Genomic DNA, 18,214 nt, shown 5'->3' on the forward strand with positions numbered 1-18,214 from the left:
TGTTAAATACTCTGTGGAATTTATTGAAGAAAAAGAAAAAAAATCCATTTCACATAAGACAGGGATCTGTTGTGTATAATTGATTAAATAATTATGGCAATACCAGTGTAGTCTGGTTTCCTCCGGGAAGCATGACAAAACCGTATCGGGTCTTTGGAAGTGGCACTCAGGCAGCAGTCTGAAGTAGACATCATCATTTTTAGGCAGAATAAAATTAAATAAAACAAAAAAAAAGCAAACACACCAGATGGTTATCTGTTGCATTCCCATCACAGTGAACGCAGCATGTAAAAAAAAAAAAAAAAAAAATCCACCAGTTAGGTCAACTAGCTGCAATGGGATAAGAAGAAAATTACGTACAGGATTATAAAGTGTGACACATGAAAATAGTAGTGTGGTATGTCACTCTGTGTTTAGAACGTTATACAACAGCCAGAAAATATCCTCAAGGGCAAATGTACCAAATAACAGAGTGTCAGAATGGAGACAGACATTTGTGGTTGGGTTTTTTGTTGTTGTTGCTGCTCCAGTTATAATGTGTAATGTTTCCCATGCATGTGTCTCTATGGCCTTACTTTGTTCTGGTGGTTTATGGATTTGAAAAGAAAAAGAAAAAAAGGAAGATGGTTCACTGCCTCATGTTTCCACCCACCACAGAATTGGTTTCCATTTTTTGGGTCATTATGTTGTGTATTTCAATTTAAAAAAAGAAAAAGAAAAAAAAAGAAGAAGAAGGATGAAAAAAACAACAACAAAAAAACGTGCAGAAGATGGGTTACTGCCATAAGTTTCCACCCACCACAGAATCGGTCTCCTCTTTTTTTTTTTTGTTGTTGTTGTTTATGTTGTGTATTTCACAAAAAAGGGGGGAAAAAGTTCCTAATGTGCTGTCACAGCATGAAAATAGTAGTGGAATCAGACAGACATGCCGTGCCAGAGCTATAGCTCTTCACTTTAGGGACTGTACTCCTCTCAGAAACTTTAGAAGAGATTTCATTACTTCAGCAAAAGTTTCATTTTGAACTGCTTAAATTAGAGGCCTTTTAGCAGCGAATGTCATATACAGATTGAAATTAGACCCAACTCATCAAATGATATTGAATTTTTATACTCATAACTGATGAATCAGGTATGTCCAAAAACAACAAAACAGCCAGTAAATTGCTGGTTTGAGCACAGTCAGTCCATTGTCAGTTTTTTTCTGGAATTAACCTTAATAAGTAGTAGTCTTTTCTTTTTTCTTTTTTTTTTCTTCAAAAGAATGCAGCAGGGTCCCTCTTGGGGAGGGGAAAAATCCAAAGGAAGAACAATGAACAGGGAGAAAAAGACCAAACACATGGTACAGGTATTAGGTAAGATGGGATCTGGAGCACAAAATGTTTGGTTTCCAGGTGAGCATCATTGAACAAACTCCATAAATGGTAAAAAAAAAAAAATAAATATTCAAGCGGTGGAGGGTCACGGAAGGACAGTTAGGGTTACAGCTGGAAGGGAAAGAAAGGGGTAAGTTAGGAGATGATGATTTATTAACATTTTTATACTGCCGGAGCCTAAAATTAAAGCTGTTTAGACAGTAAAAGTTAGGAAAGGGGGTGAAATTACAGCATGTTTCAAAACACCACTGACACAGGTAGCACGAAAGTTAAAACAACAGTCAATAAAAAGTACAAAATTACCGCAGTGGTAAATTCACGTCCACTTTCTAGGTAGGGGTGGGGGTTCACCAGCTAACAAGAAACCTACATGTACATTCCAAAATAAATCTTTTGCCTGTTTTTTTGTTTTTTTAATACTTTTCCTTGATAAAATTTATAATACTTTTGACACACTGATCAAAAGGTGGTACTTGCATTTCACCATTAAGTACAGCTGTTGAAAGTAATGATATAAAATTCTCACCTGTACATCAAATAGAGTAAACAGTCAGTTCACCAAGAAACATGAAAACATTCATCGTCAAGCAAAACACACACCACAAGGGAAGTCAGAGAGCTGCTCTAACAAGTGCTGGCCACATGGATAAAAGACGAGTCACCACAGTTTTTCTTTTGTTTTTTTGTTAATCACAAGAAAACCATTTTTGCTAATTCTTCTGTTGTCATAAACATTTTGTGATATGCTTGTTGGGGGCTGGGGGTGGGGAGGCTGGAAATTGACCACCCAAAAAAAAAAAAACAAAACAAAAAAAAGTTGAATTTCAGATGTAGAATTTCAGATGTACAAAGAGCTCATAGGCAGGAATGGTATGTGCGTTATATTTTTCATCACTGAACAAGAAAAGTTATGTACAGAGTTGTCAGTGCAAAAGAAAAAAAAACAACACAAAAAAGTAAAGAGAAATAAAAAGGTGGGGAGGTGTCGTCTCCCAAGGTGGGTGATGACAGTGACGATGATGACAGTGCTTGTGACATCTCACAAGGTGGGTGATGACAGTGACGATGATGACAGTGTTTTTGTGACATCTCACAAGGTGGGTGATGACAGTGACGATGATGAGTGTTGGTGACATCTCACAAGGTGGGCGATGACAGATGATGACAGTGTTGGTGACATCTCACAAGGTGGGTGATGACAGTGACGATGATGACAGTGTTGGTGACATCTCACAAGGTGGGAGATGACAGTGACAATGATGACAGACAGTGTTGGTGACATCTCACAAGGTGGGTGATGATGATGATGAATACAGTGTTGGGTGAGTGACATAATCCAAGTTGGGCGATGACGATGATTATGATGATGATGGGTGAGTGACTAAGGTGGGCGATGACGACGATGATGATGATGACAGTGTTGGTTGAGTGACCACTCCCAAGGTGGGCAATGATGATGTGGTGAAGGTGATGATGATGTCAGTGTTAGGTGAATGGTATCTCCCAAAAAGGGCGATGATGATAATGATAAGAGATTGAGCGAGTGACATAATCCAAGGTGGACGATGACTATGATGATAACAATGTTGGGTGAGTGACATTTCCCAAGGTGGGTGATGATGACAATGAGGATGATGATGACAATGATTATAGTGTTGGTTGAGTGACATAATCCAAGGTGGGCAATGACTGGGGTGATAACGATGACAGTGTTGGACGAGTGACATTTCCCAAGGTAGGCGAAGATGAGGATGATGATGCCGACAGTGTGGGGACTGACTGTACAGAGGGGGAGGGCGATAGTGGATAGCTTGTCGTTCACTAGCACCAGACATCAGTGACTGGGGGACCCTACGAAGCCAGGCAGCTGACTTCACAGGGCTGGACGGAATCCGCGATGGTAAATGCACGCTCTTATTTCATCACCAGCATCATCATCATCAACATCAATATCAACATGAAGGCAGATCAGTAACTGATACATTGACGCATACCTCACTTGAAAATACCGAAACAAAAAAAAAAAAAAAAAGGGCTTGACTGGCATGAAGAATTTGACCATGTGCACTGGTTCTGGTTAGCTTTTGACCATTGATGCTGTCTACTCATTGATGTGGTCTGTTTCAGTAATGGAAAAAGGAGTCACCGTACTGCATAGCCAAGTTAACACAGGTGATTCATCTTGAAACAGTTGACAGGTGGTATCACGTCTTGAAACAGGTCACAGGTGATACATCTTGAAATGGGTGAATCTGGTTTAGCAGTTTGGAAATGAGTTAATGAGTGGTAGAAGTTGAACTATACTCCATACACATTGTAAGGTGCATGTTCAAGACTAACAGTAATGAATTGGCATGTGCACTACAGATTTTTTTTACATGGTAGAGTGTTATAGTTTGGCAAATGTACTCTGAAGATATTTGTAATTTGAAAAGAGACCAAGTGCTTAACAGCGAGGTAAGAACTGAAGGGGTACGGCAGCCAGCAGGGTATCACTGGCGTTGGTCTTGTGAGCTGCAGCACAGGTAGAGGATTCCTAAATATAGGTATAAGTAGTATCTTGATATATTTTAGGTAGAATTTTGTAGCTGGCATAAATAAGTATTTGTTATATTATAGCTAGGCAGATTAATCTTAGGATTTTACTCTTAGGTATATGCACACTAGATTTCTTTTGGTCGAGTTTGATAATTTGGTGTGTGGTCTTAAGGATTTCGTACTTTAGTATATATATGGTATAGGCACTTGGCATTTAATTGTCTGGCAAAATGTTCTTGCTATGGGACAGACTGATGATTCGAGGTAAAAAGTTTGAGCTGACAGTGAGTCTTGAGACAGAGTGTTAAGATGGTGTGCATGATAGTTTTTGCCCCTTCATGGGCTTATTCTTTTCATTGAAGACATAGTAGATGAATTCAAACAAACTGTAGTACAGGTACCTGGCAGCAGTGTTGTCATTATCATTGTTTCTTGGTTCCCCTGGGCCCTGCAGTGATGGGTATATCAAAATATCTGAAGTTAACATGCAGGTGGGTAGTGAGGAGTTTATACCATTATTTGGAGTCAGGGAATCTACAATAACACAACATGAGCGGCAAAATAAAGGAGTTTATACCATTATTTGGAGTCAGGGAATCTGCAATAACACAACATGAGCGGCAAAATAGATTGTCTTGGTGCTTGAGGGTGCAGCTACTTTCATGCTCTTTTCTTTCCATCCTTGGGTCTGGAAGCTCACCGGAAGGTGGAAGAGTGGAAGGCCACAGAACACTGACACAGACCAGCTGAAGGAGAACTGGACACCCTGATTCAGCTCAGGGGTGGGTACCGTCCAGAGACTGGCCCGAAACAGACAAGAGTGGAGGATCTGTGCTGCTGCCCTACATACCAGAGGGCACACTGGGCAGTAAGTACAATAAGAAAGGTCTCAAAGCTCTTTCCCCGCTCCATTTTGTGTGCTGCCCCTCAGTATTTGAGAGAGGTCATTGAAACCCACACTCCCCTATGACAACTCAGATCATCTTCCCGTTCACAGCTGCTACTCACTCCCCTTGTTGGTGATTCTTCCTTTCCCCTTTCAGCTCCACCGTCTGGAACACTTTACCTCACCATCTCCACCACTCTCCGCCTTTTCAATCTTTGAAAACTGGTCTGAAAACACTTCTTTTTGAATACCCCTCTCCATTGACATTCAGTTACAACCCATGCAGACTGTGTGTGTGTGTGTGTGTGTGTGTGTGGTAATTAAGAAATGTAATAAACATAGTCTTTGAATCTGTTTTATGCTTTTGAGCATCAAATCATTATTTTTTCTTCTTCCTTTTGTAAGTTATTGCAAGTGTGTATATGTGTTTAATGTAAAACACTTTGAGCTCACTTTAATGGGAGGAAAGTGCTCAACAAGTATCCATTATTATTATTATCGTTATTGTGTATGAAGTGACTTCTACACATACAGAAGGCCTAAAATGACCACCCATTCCTCTGATAACTGTGCTGGTGCAGGTTGGTAATTGTCAGACAAGTGCATCAGTTGGTTGAATCTCTGATTCTGTATGCAGTCTACCTGAAGCTTTATGTGGGTCAAAATGACACACACACCCAACCCCCCACTCCCCTTACCTTCTTGTAATTTCTTGTAATAACAGGGTTGTAACTTCACTTTTCTCTCTCATTTGTGCAGTTTCCAAGCTGCAAGTGATCACCTGGGCAGTGAGAGGTTAGCAGGTAAAAGACTCTTCCACCTCCCACCCTTACAGTTCTGTGTGTGTGAGAGGTTAGCAGGTAAAAGACTCTTCCACCTCCCACCCTTACAGTTCTGTGTGTGTGAGAGGTTAGCAGGTAAAAGACTCTTCCACCTCCCACCCTTACAGTTCTGTGTGTGTGAGAGGTTAGCAGGTAAAAGACTCTTCCACCTCCCACCCTTACAGTTTTGTGTGTGTGAGAGGTTAGCAGGTAAAAGACTGTTCTACCTCCCACCCTTACAGTTCTGTGTGTGTGAGAGGTTAGCAGGTAAAAGACTCTTCCACCTCCCACCCTTACAGTTCTGTGTGTGTCAGAGGTTAGCAGGTAAAAGACTCTTCCACCTCCCACCCTTACAGTTCTGTGTGTGTGAGAGGTTAGCAGGTAAAAGACTGTTCTACCTCCCACCCTTACAGTTCTGTGTGTGTGAGAGGTTAGCAGGTAAAAGACTCTTCCACCTCCCACCCTTACAGTTCTGTGTGTGTGAGAGGTTAGCAGGTAAAAGACTCTTCCACCTCCCACCCTTACAGTTCTGTGTGTGTGAGAGGTTAGCAGGTAAAAGACTCTTCCACCTCCCACCCTTACAGTTCTGTGTGTGTGAGAGGTTAGCAGGTAAAAGACTGTTCTACCTCCCACCCTTACAGTTCTCTGTGTGTCTATTCTGCATGGTGGACTTACATTTGTCCAGAGTGGTCATGTCTTTTATTTTGCTGCATATTATGTTGAGCAAGTCTGGCCTTCTTTTTTTTTTTTAATTTTTTTATTTCATTGCATGTGATGAGAAGGTATCTACGGAAACCACTGTCATAGACCCAGGCTTTGCCAGACAACAGAGCTGGAGCAGATGTGCACAGTTGTTGAGTGCAGTGCCCTGATCACTTTACACAGAGGGAAGGGTGAAAAACAACATCTGTTAAGTGTCTTTTTTTTTCTTTTCTTTTTTTTAAATCCTGCACAACTTGCATATGTGGAGTCAGACCATTTGTTCTTTGGTTTCTTTCTGTATTTCACTGCACATTGAGTGTGTGGTATCTTTTCATTTTACTCCACAAAAATAATTATTAGCTTTTTTTTTTTTTTTCCTAACTGGACAACTGGTTATCTTGTTATTGGCACATGATAAATTTTCAATACAGTGAGTTTAGTTTTATTTCAAAGATAAGTTGATAGAATAGAATAGAATAGGTCTTTATTACCAAGTGTACCGGGGTCACAAGGAATATTGCGTGTGCTGGATTTTCCTAACTAGCTTGTGTTCATGTCATCACTTCAAACGAAGACAGGACAACGTGTATCATCAATATTTGTTCAGCGCCATTTAGGTTCTGAAACTAAACTTTTTTTTTTTGGTCAGTCACAAACATGTTGCTTTGCTTCCTCCATAGTTATATACACAGTAAATACAGTTACTAAAATAAAAGTACACATATGTTTTTCTTTTAGCATGGAGTAACTTATCAATAACAAGGTTTACATATCTCAGTATCATAATTAAGTTCACCAAGCATCTAAACACAGTTCACCAAAGATTATGATTTTTCTCAAAATGACAAGCGTAATATTCCAATCATGGAAGCAAAAGATGATTTTTCTATATATATAGATAGATATATATATAGATATCACAGTACAAGTTGTAGAAAATGCACAAATCACAAGGGGGCAAAGATATCAGTGGTAAGTACAGGTAGTGAAAAACTGTATTCAAGCATATCAAGGACCACCAAGAATGGTCAAAAACTGAAATCATCGGTGCACACACAGGGAAAAAGAAAACCAAACAATCCAAATTTGATACACGTACATTTGTAAACCAACATTAAAACTTCAATCAGAAAAACGATAAAAGGAAACAATTTCCTGTTAATATGCTGTGCATACCATTCACACAAAATGTGGAATATGCCATAGTGCTCATATTTGTCTTTGGTGACAACGTTTTATTTCTCTGCTAAACTCTTTCTTTGCCAACCTTTCAGTTCTGGATTTCTGTGTTCATGATGTTGTTCCTCCTCCCCCCCATGACTGTATTTTGTATCTTGAATGTACGTGAACCTCCTTTGCTAACGGGATGGTGGCCTTGAATTAAATCATTTTCTGTGTGATGCAAACATATCTTTTCCTTGATATGCTGCCTTACATGCTAATCTGGTTCGGGCCAAGAATGGACCTGTTCAGTATGGCCAAAATGGGCCTCTGCTCTGCAGTTGCTATTTTCAGCTAAGCCTGCTGCTCACCGTGCCTTGACTGGACTCTGTGGCACTGTCTGCACTCCTGGGTTGGACAGAATCCACACTGGTCCCGGTTAGTGTGTCATGAATAGTTAGTTCCTGCTGCCCAGTTTGTTCTTAATAGCTGGTTTATTTATTTATTTTATTATTATTATTTTTACTATTGAAGGAGGGGGGGTGGTGTTGCGGGAAGCACCAGGTGAACTGCTATCTGCCAGGACTAAGCCTGATGGTTCACAGTGCACGGTGTTAAGTCTTCTGGTATCGAGTCATGGCATGTGGGCAGATTCCACGGTGCTGATTTGTGTTGAAGATAAACAGTATAGAAGACAAACAGTATTAAAAAAAAAAAAATCCAAAAAACAAAGCAGATTCAGCATTACTAGGTTGTGATTATATGGAATACAAGTATATTCAACAGCAAAGAACTCATTTTTGTTAAAGAAAAAAATCAATCACAGATACAAATGACAAAATCGAAATCACATGCAGTAACACATATTAGCAGTCTAATGGACTGTCTTTTCAGTAAGAAAGTGATACAAAATTGTCACTAAAAAAAAGAATGTACCCTGTAACTACTCTAACACTCACACCACACACAGAATGTGTAAAAATACTAGTATCTAGTCAAACAGACAGATGTCTTTCCACCTTTTCTGAAACTGGCTGGGAGTACAAAGCCAAACAAAATTAAATGTTATAAAATATCAGCACAAACTATGTACGTACATTGTGCATTTAGGTCTTCACTGGGTTCTCTCAAACATTTATTTTTCAAAAAATATTTTTCTGCCCCATCCCTCCCTAACCCTAGACACGGTTAAGCCAGTATATTGTGGTGGTCATCACACAGATCAAGTCTCGAGTCCATGGTGTCCATTCATTTCTGTCTTTGGTTGGTGGGGCATTAGTCCATTTTGTAGATATTATTATCACAGTGATGAAGTCTTAGCTTTTGAACCGTTTGCTCACACAATATCCTTTTCTTTCTGAATTTTATAATTTCTGGTCTTTGACAATTAGTCTGTTTAGTCTGTTTTGTACAGATTATCACAGTGATGAGAGAAACAAGTCTGAGCTTTTAGACAAACCTATCACACTCACAGTGTTCTTTCCCTTTCTGATATTTTTTTTTTCTTTCCTGATCATAGGACACAAATTTCAATGTGGCATTTGTTCCTTCCAGGATTCAAGCCACGGAGGAGGTAGTGGCTGGCCACATCTTGACTCGCCCGTGCTCGAAGTCCCCTTGGCCTTCTGTCTCCACCTGCTTCTTGTACTCCACCAGGGCGGCCATGCTCAGCGGCTGCCAGTCGGAACGGTAGCGGTGCAGCTGCATGGCTGTCTGGGCTGAGCGTCCACGCTCCTGACTGGGGGGAACTGTGTGTGTGTGTGGGGAAGGGGGGGGGGAAGAAAAGGGTTATCAATGTTGATGTGTATACATATGCAAGACGCACTAGATACTACTGGCCCAGACATGACATGTGACACCAGTGCTATACTAGAACCAAGACAGAGACCAAGACACGATGACACCACCACACGACATGTCAACACCACAGACAGACCAAGACATGACACGGAGCTAGACAAGACATGACACCACCATACAGAGACCAAGACATGACACGGAGCTAGACAAGACATGACACTACCATACAGAGACCAAGACATGACACGGAGCTAGACAAGACATGACACCACCAGACAGAGACCAAGACATGACACGGAGCTAGACAAGACATGACACTACCATACAGAGACCAAGACATGACAAGGAGCTAGACAAGACATGACACTACCATACAGAGACCAAGACATGGCACGGAGCTAGACAAGACATAACACCACCAGACAGAGACCAAGACATGACAAGGAGCTAGACAAGACATGACACTACCATACAGAGACCAAGACATGACAAGGAGCTAGACAAGACATGACACTACCATACAGAGACCAAGACATGGCACGGAGCTAGACAAGACATGACACCACCAGACAGAGACCAAGACATGACACGGAGCTAGACAAGACATGACACTACCAGACAGAGACCAAGACATGGCACGGAGCTAGACAAGACATGACACTACCAGACAGAGACCAAGACATGACACGGAGCTAGACAAGACATGACACTACCAGACAGAGACCAAGACATGACACGGAGCTAGACAAGACATGACACTACCAGACAGAGACCAAGACATGGCACGGAGCTAGACAAGACATGACACCACCAGACAGAGACCAAGACATGGCACGGAGCTAGACAAGACATGACACTACCAGACAGAGACCAAGACATGGCACGGAGCTAGACAAGACATGACACCACCAGACAGAGACCAAGACATGACACGGAGCTAGACAAGACATGACACCACCAGACAGAGACCAAGACATGACATGACCACACACAGACTTGACGTGACGCACACCACCACCACCAGACAATGACATGACAGGACACAGATTCCACAGGAATCTGCCAGAATGAAACCCCTCTCCCCCCTACTTTCAATCTGAGGGTTCTGAGTTCAAATCTCAGTAATAGCGCCTGGTGGGTAAAGGGTGGAGATTTTTCTGATCTCCCAGGTCAATATATGTGCAGACCTGCTAGTGCCTGAACCCCCTTTGTGTGTATACGCAAGCAGAAGATCAAATACGCACGTTAAAGATCCTGTAATCCATGTCGGTGTTAGGTGGGTTATGGAAACAAGAATATACCCCCGAAAATGGAGTATGGCTGCCTACTTGGCGGGGTAAAAAAAGGTCATACATGTAAAAGTCCACTCGTATACATATGAGTGAACGTGGGAGTTGCAGCCCATGAATAAAGAAGAAGAATTTGGATTTGACAGGCAGTGAAATACAGATTTTGAAAAGAAAAGTTTCTTCTTCTTCTTCTTCTGCGTTCGTGGACTGCAACTCCCACATTCACTCGCATGTACACGAGTGGGCTTTTACGTGCATGACCGTTTTTACCCCGCCATGTAGGCAGTCATACTCCGCTTTCGGGGGTGTGCATGCTGGGTATGTTCTTGCTTCCATAACCCACCGAACGCTGACATGGATTACAGGATCTTTAACGTGCGTATTTGATCTTCTGCATGCGTTTACACACGAAGGGGGTTCAGGCACTAGCAGGTCTGCACATATGTTGACCTGGGAGATCGTAAAAATCTCCACCCTTTACCCACCAGGCGCCATCACCGTGATTCGAACCCAGGTCCCTCAGATTGAAAGTCCAACGCTTTAACCACTCAGCTATTGCGCCCGTCGAAAAGAAAAGTTTGAAATGAAAGCAATAAAAACAAAACAAAACAAACACTGGAATAAAACCGAGACAGACAAAGCATGGTGAAAGAATTCAAAAACCAAACAGAACTGCACCAGACCTGAGAAGGCTGAAGAGAACTGTGACACAACCCAGACGGAATTAACAGACCAGAAGACTGTATCGGTTGGGAGATAATCAAGAGCCAAAATAGAACAGAAACAGGCCTGAGATGGTCGAAAAGACTTGACTAATCGGATGGGTGAAAGCCAGAGTGGAATAACAGACCTAAGGATGTAACAGACCTGAGGATGTAACAGACCTGCTACGGAGGAACAGCACTGTAAGAGACCTGTGAAGGAATGAGGAACAGCACTACAACAGACCTGAAAAGGAGGAATAAAACTGTAACAGACCTGACAGAGAAATAGCACTGCAACAGACCTGAGAAGTCAGAATACAGCCATAACAGACCTGAGAGAAGGTGGAACAGAGCCACAACAGACCTGAGAAGGTGCAGCAGCATTGTAATAGAGCCACAACAGACCTGAGAAGGTGGAGCAGCACTGTAATAGAGCCACAACAGACCTGAGATAGAGGAGCAGCACTGTAATAGAGCCACAACAGACCTGAGATAGAGGAGCAGCACTGTAACAGAGCCACAACAGACCTGAGATAGAGGAGCAGCACTGTAACAGAGCCACAACAGACCTGAGATAGAGGAGCAGCATTGTAATAGAGCCACAACAGACCTGAGATAGAGGAGCAGCACTGTAACAGAGCCACAACAGACCTGAGATAGAGCAGCAGCACTGTAACAGAGCCACAACAGACCTGAGATAGAGGAACAGCACTGTAATAGAGCCACAACAGACCTGAGATAGTGGAGCAGCACTGTAACAGAGCCACAACAGACCTGAGATAGAGAAACAGCACTGTAATAGAGCCACAACAGACCTGAGATAGAGCAGCAGCACTGTAACAGAGCCACAACAGACCTGAGATAGAGGGGCAGCACTGTAACAGAGCCACAACAGACCTGAGATAGAGGAACAGCACTGTAATAGAGCCACAACAGACCTGAGATAGAGGAGCAGCACTGTAACAGAGCCACAACAGACCTGAGATAGAGGAGCAGCACTGTAACAGAGCCACAACAGACCTGAGATAGAGGAGCAGCACTGTAACAGAGCCACAACAGACCTGAGAAGGAGGAAGCTGGGTGGGAGAAGTCCAGAGCGGAGTAGGCCTTGACCAAGCTGTGGGGCTGTGGCTTCTCCCTCTGTTCCTTCTCCTCCTGGAACTTCTGGGTGAACTCCCCTTCACACTCCGCCTCTTTCTCCGTCAGGAACTGGAATCTGGAACCAGAACAGGAAATCAATGCGATGGGGTGGTTAATAATGTGTTGTGTTTGTAGGACATTAATGTAAAGGGGTGGTTAAAAATGGGTCGTGTTTGTAGGACATTAATGTAAAGGGGTGGTTAATAATTTGTCGTGTTTGTAAGACATTAATGTAAAGGGGTGGTTAATAATGTCATGTTTGCAGGACATTAATGTAAAGGGGTGGTTAATAATTTGTCGTGTTTGTAAGACATTAATGTAAAGGGGTGGTTAATAATGTCATGTTTGCAGGACATTAATGTAAAGGGGTGGTTAATAATTTGTCGTGTTTGTAAGACAATGTAAAGGGGTGGTTAACTCTTTCCATACGAACGGCGAAAGAGACGAGACGACGTTAACAGCGTTTCACCCCAATTACCATCATCAAAGTATTGCAAGCGGAAGGCTCTTATACTGAAAACGTGAATGTTGACAAAGAATACCACAATTCTGACGACGGAAGCTAAAGGTTGGGTCATTCAGACACCCACTGGACATCCGAGGGGTCCGTGTAGAGGAGAAGAGAGGACTGGCCGTACTGAGTGAGTTAATAATGTCATGTTTGCAGGACATTAATGTAAAGGGGTGGTTTATAATTGGTTGTTTGTAGGACATTTATGTAAATGGGTGGTTAATAATGAGTTGTGTTTGTGTGATGTTAATGTCACGGAATGGTTAATAGTGGTTATGTGTGTGTGTGTGTGACGTTAATGTAATGGGATGACTAATAGTGGGTTTTGTGTGTGTGACATTAATGTAAAAGGGTGGTTAATAATGGGTTGTGTTTGTGTGATGTTACTGTAAAGGGGTGGTTGATAATGGTTGTGTTCGACGTTAACGTAAAGGCGTCGTTTATAATGGGTTGTGTTTGTGTGACATTTATGTAAAGGTGCAGTTAATAATGGGTTGTGTTTGATGTTGATTTAAAGGGGTGATTAATAATGAGCTGTTTGTGTGATATTAATGTAAAGCGGTAGTTAACAATGAGTTGTGTGTTTGAGATGTTAATGTGTTTGTTGTGTCATGTTAATACAAAGGGATGGTTGATAATGGGTTATGTCTGAGTGTGTTTGTGTGATGTTAATGTAAAATGGTGGTTAATAAGTGGTTGTGTTTGTGTGATGTTTATCTTGAGAGGTGAACAATGATGGCTTGTGTATGTGTGACATTAATATAAAGTGGTGGTTAATGATGGGTTTGTGTGACTAATGTGTTAGTGTGATGTTAATGTAACGGGGTAGTTAATAACTTGTTTTGTTTGTGTGACATTAATTTAGCTGCCGTAACCTGTATGACTGTGCATTCCTGAGCTGTTTGGGAGCTGTACAGCTTAGCAGGAGTGGAGAACGACAGTTCATGGGAAAGGCACTGTGGTGATTACACAGTGACTTGGCAGATAAAGTTGTGAAAATCATTGGAATCTGTGTGTGAAGTGTGATGCTCATCACTCGCAGTGATCCCTCACAGAACACAAAAAACAAAGGCTTATGCTCCAGAAGTTGATTGAGAATTTAAAAAAAAAAAAAAAAAAAAAAGGTTCGGGGTATAAATGGGAGTTCTAATTCTGGTTAATAATGGTAACTCAACCTTCTAACTTGATTTATATACACCTTGTTCATAATTTTTACAAAACACTGACAACCACTTTTAACGATTTCCACAGAAAGCAGGAATGTTGCGGTGCCATTTTATTGATTGAGGATGTTTCCACCAATTTTTTTTTCAAAATCATCTGTATATTTTTCCAAACTCTGTTCCCTCAGTCACCTGATTTGAACTGCATGTTAGCATTATATTAGATAGGTAATTTGAGCCCAACCCATCTGTTAAACGACATATGCTGATGAAGGTTTTTTTGTTTTTTTTAAATTATTTTTTGTCTTCTCGTTTCCCCTGGATTGAGCAGCATGATGGTGATGTCACTGAAATGGCAGGGAGGATGAGGGATGAGGCAGTGTTGGGAAAAAAAAAAAAAAAGAAGAAGAGGGAAAAAAACGAAAGTCGTCTCCAGGCTACAGATTTGTATTCCACAAGGAAGTGCACACGTAAGCACGTGCATTGTGCACCCCATACTTTCAGAAGCACTGGATGATATCACATTCACTCCCAATCAGACAAAATACAGAAAAGTGGCAGCTGTACAGTCAGGTGGTGTGGCTGTTTTGGATATTTATCGGAGAGAGAGCGGAGGGGAGAATCACTTTAAAGCAGACGCAGCTGCCACTTTCATAAACTGTCAAGTCAATCATCCTTCCATGTAACCTGACACTGCTGCCCATCTGGCTCCTGTTGTCTGCTGACATTTAATCCTCTTCTGCGCCATTTCCAAAGATGACAAGAGGTCGAATTTTCCAGAGCACCCAGACAATCGGCCAGACAACCGTAAGTATTGAATCTGCCGCATCTTGTGTAGACTGCAATCTGAGAGTCGTGCTCTGTTTTATGCAGACAGTAATTTGACATATAAAACCGGGGGGGACCCGTCTTCTGCAGAGAATGCTTACACACACACACACATGCACACTGACACACGCACACACACTTGGGCACAAGCACACGCACAAAACACCACACCACACACAGACAACACATGATGAGTCAGGCTGTGTGGGCGAAGTCGGGGACCCATATGAATAAAAGCATTGACAAATAAAGATGCAAATGCACGCAGTTTCCAGACAATTTAGGTGCATATGCATGTGTCGTACTCTTGTATCATTTACCATCCCTCTCTTCCCCATCGTGCTTGCCTCCTTTAATGCTTGCAAGAGTATACATGTCAGAATATCTGTCCATCCATCCACCTGTCATATGTCTGCTGCACGACTCGTCCTCAGAAAGAAAAGATCTGAGCACATCACTCCTCTTTTGCATCATCTCCACTGGCACCCTGTCTCACACCGAATAAAGTACAAGATCAGCACTCTATGCTACAAATGTATTCACAAATCAGCCCCTTCCTATCTCTGTGGCTGCCTTCACTTCTACACTCCATCTCGCTCGCTACGATCAGCTTTGGATCCACTCTATTTACGCATACCCAGATTCAAACTCTCGACTGTTGGCCGCCGTTCTTTCTCTGTCTCTGGACCTTGCAATTGGAATGAACTTCCTCTTTTGCTTCGTCAAGTCTCCACACTCAGCTCTTTCAAGTCTGGCTTTAAAACCCACCTCTTCCCAAAATAGCCTCCCTTCCCTGCCTCTTCCTTGTCTTCAGTTTCTCCAGTTTTAGAGTTGTGCGTGCGTGAGAATGACTGGTGCGAAAGCGCTTTGATTTGTCTATGCACAAGATTCAGCGCTATATAAATACCATTATTATTATTATTTATGTCTGAAAAGAGAGACAGATACTTGCACTCAGAACTCCAACTGAAACGATATTTTCAAAAAACCTAAAAAAAACTACACTCTAGCCTTCTCCCCTCTATTGGGAACACCAGTCTTAGTATGTCTCTACTTCACGCGCACACACACACACACACACACACACACACATATATATATATATATATATATAGATATAAATGGCCAACAGAGCAGCAAAAAAAGAAGAAAAAGGTGCACAAAGAATAGACAATACTTTTGAAAAACTTATCCACAAATCGGATTCAAAATGCTGCAGACAGCCCGATTCTTCAATGTGGAGCACATGTCAAGCTAGTGCTGATAACAGGATTTCATACTCAAAGGGAAAGGGGTTTACAACTGGAATTACACAACAAAAAAAATGATGGATTTCTCATTGTACTGTTAAAGACTGGTAACCTGTCTGGTGTCTCAAATAAGACTGAACGCTTTCAAGACAAAGTGTAGCAAAACTATTGTGTATATGATAAACAGACCACACAAAACCATGTTTTGTATCCTGTCAAATGATTACATGGCTTTGGAAGTAACCTGACAAAGTATTTTCAGAACAAAACATGAATGGAATAATGTCCAACCAATATACTGTTATTTGAAATTGCTGAATCACTGTTACATTGTCAAATATGAGTGTTTCTATGATGCGACCAACTGATATCTAATTTTGTTGTTTATGTTGTTAATTGATGTTACATTAGATATTTACGGATTGTTGATTCCATTTTTCTTGTTCATCCTTTCTCTGTATATCCCCCTCAAATTCAACCCCCACCCCCACCTCCCACACAGGAACACACACACGACACGCCTAATATCACTGAAAGTGAACAGAATTCAAATTAAAGAAAGAACACGTGTATAACTTGTAACATCCTGTGACCCTGTCCACTGTCGTTAGCTGATGACACATACCTTGGTGTTTTGGGCTTCTTCTTTCTGGCAGCAATGGTGTACCAGATGTTCTGCAGCTCGTTGGCTGTCTCGCTCAGCTGACGGCTGTGTGCAGAGTGTCTCACGTTCTCCTTGTCCTCCTCCTCCCCCTCTTCCTCTTCATCCACTTTTCTGGCCCTGACCCACTTCATGTACTCAGGCTCAGACATCTCCTGCACACCCACACAGGTTCTGCCTCTTCAGACACCATGGCCCATCATGATGATTGTATACAACCTTGTGTCGAAAATAAGGAAAAGCACTCACGGGTTTTGTCCACACTGTCCATGATGATGATGAATTTTGTTTAATCCCGTCACACATACCGGTGATTGTAGATTACACTATCCATATCTAAATTTCTTTACATGCCTTTATCTGGAATTGTATATTGAACGAATAGATTAAAGCCACACCCATTCTCTCTGGAATTCCAGAGAGCGGCGGCAGACAGACACAGGTGGAGGAGAGTGGTGGTGGTGGTGGTGTTTTCACTGGTGCCCAAATGATATCAGCTGAAGTCTAGGGATAAGTAACAGCAAGTAACCATTTTCACTAGGATAAGTAACAGAAAGTAACCATTTTCATTGTCTGATGCCTGTTGAGAAAAGGTGGCCATGAGAAGGAAATAAAAATATTCTCATCATCATGATGCTGATGAAGCTTGCCACTAGAGCACAAGACACTTCTGACATCTTGCTTTGGTACTGTGAAACAATGTGTTCAGATAAAGCAACAGATGAAAATGTTGTGAAAACCACCACATGCAGTGTCAAATTTCTTATTCCACACAGAACTATGCTGTATTAAGAAAGTAATCCAATATGATTCAATAATGTGGATAGATGTTCCAACTGAACAAAATGAAGTCTGAGTATAGCTGGCCTTCTTTGTGAGTGTGAAACAATCTGCAGCTAGTGGCGACCTGTATCTTGGTTTTTTGCTTCGCACCCAAAATGCTAAGTTTGCAATGGCATACAGAATAAAATAAGGGAGACAGGCTAGGCATACCCGGGAAAATACTGGTCACTTCATTCCACAACCTTTCAGCTCTTGTCCTTTTTGGAACATGGTCTTTGGCAATTACGTTACTTGATCCTAAGTGAGTGGATTATTAATTTGCCCGTCTTCTGTTCAACTGATGTTTAACTAATCGTTCCTGGATCCACCTTAAATACTGGCGCTCTTGGACCCTGTAGTACAGGAGAATGAAGTGAAATTCTTAGGATCTTGTTATACACAGAAATCAATGGGAAGATTTCCAGCTTATCAGTCAAACTTGCAAAGATACGCATCATCTCTCCTTTGCATTTAAACCCCTTCTCATTCTTCGAGGTCTTACGAAGGAAAGCTCCTTTGGGACCTCAAAGGCTCTTCAAAGACATTTGGTCCATGGGCCTTTCAG

At 41.8% G+C, this 18,214-nt stretch overlaps 1 protein-coding gene across 8 annotated transcripts in view; it reads right to left on the minus strand.

The window, feature by feature from the left end:
* Window positions 1-6,154: 6,154 nt before the first annotated feature.
* LOC143284569 (uncharacterized) overlaps window positions 6,155-18,214 on the minus strand; it is a 440,969-nt gene continuing 428,909 nt past the window's right edge. For 4 of the 8 annotated variants that reach the window (XM_076591365.1, XM_076591366.1, XM_076591367.1 and 1 more), the window contains 3 exons: window positions 16,792-16,982; window positions 12,336-12,490; window positions 6,723-9,229 (listed from right to left, as the gene is read on the minus strand). In XM_076591365.1, the coding sequence (XP_076447480.1) occupies window positions 9,039-9,229; window positions 12,336-12,490; window positions 16,792-16,982 (537 nt within the window). In that variant the 3' untranslated portion in view covers window positions 6,723-9,038. Of the gene's footprint in view, window positions 9,230-12,335; window positions 12,491-16,791; window positions 16,983-18,214 lie in introns of all 8 variants that reach the window. The other 4 variants (XM_076591363.1, XM_076591362.1, XM_076591361.1 and 1 more) reach the window with 4 other exon arrangements.

This window comes from Babylonia areolata, chromosome 8, assembly GCF_041734735.1.
Source record: "Babylonia areolata isolate BAREFJ2019XMU chromosome 8, ASM4173473v1, whole genome shotgun sequence".
NCBI lineage: Eukaryota > Metazoa > Mollusca > Gastropoda > Neogastropoda > Buccinidae > Babylonia > Babylonia areolata.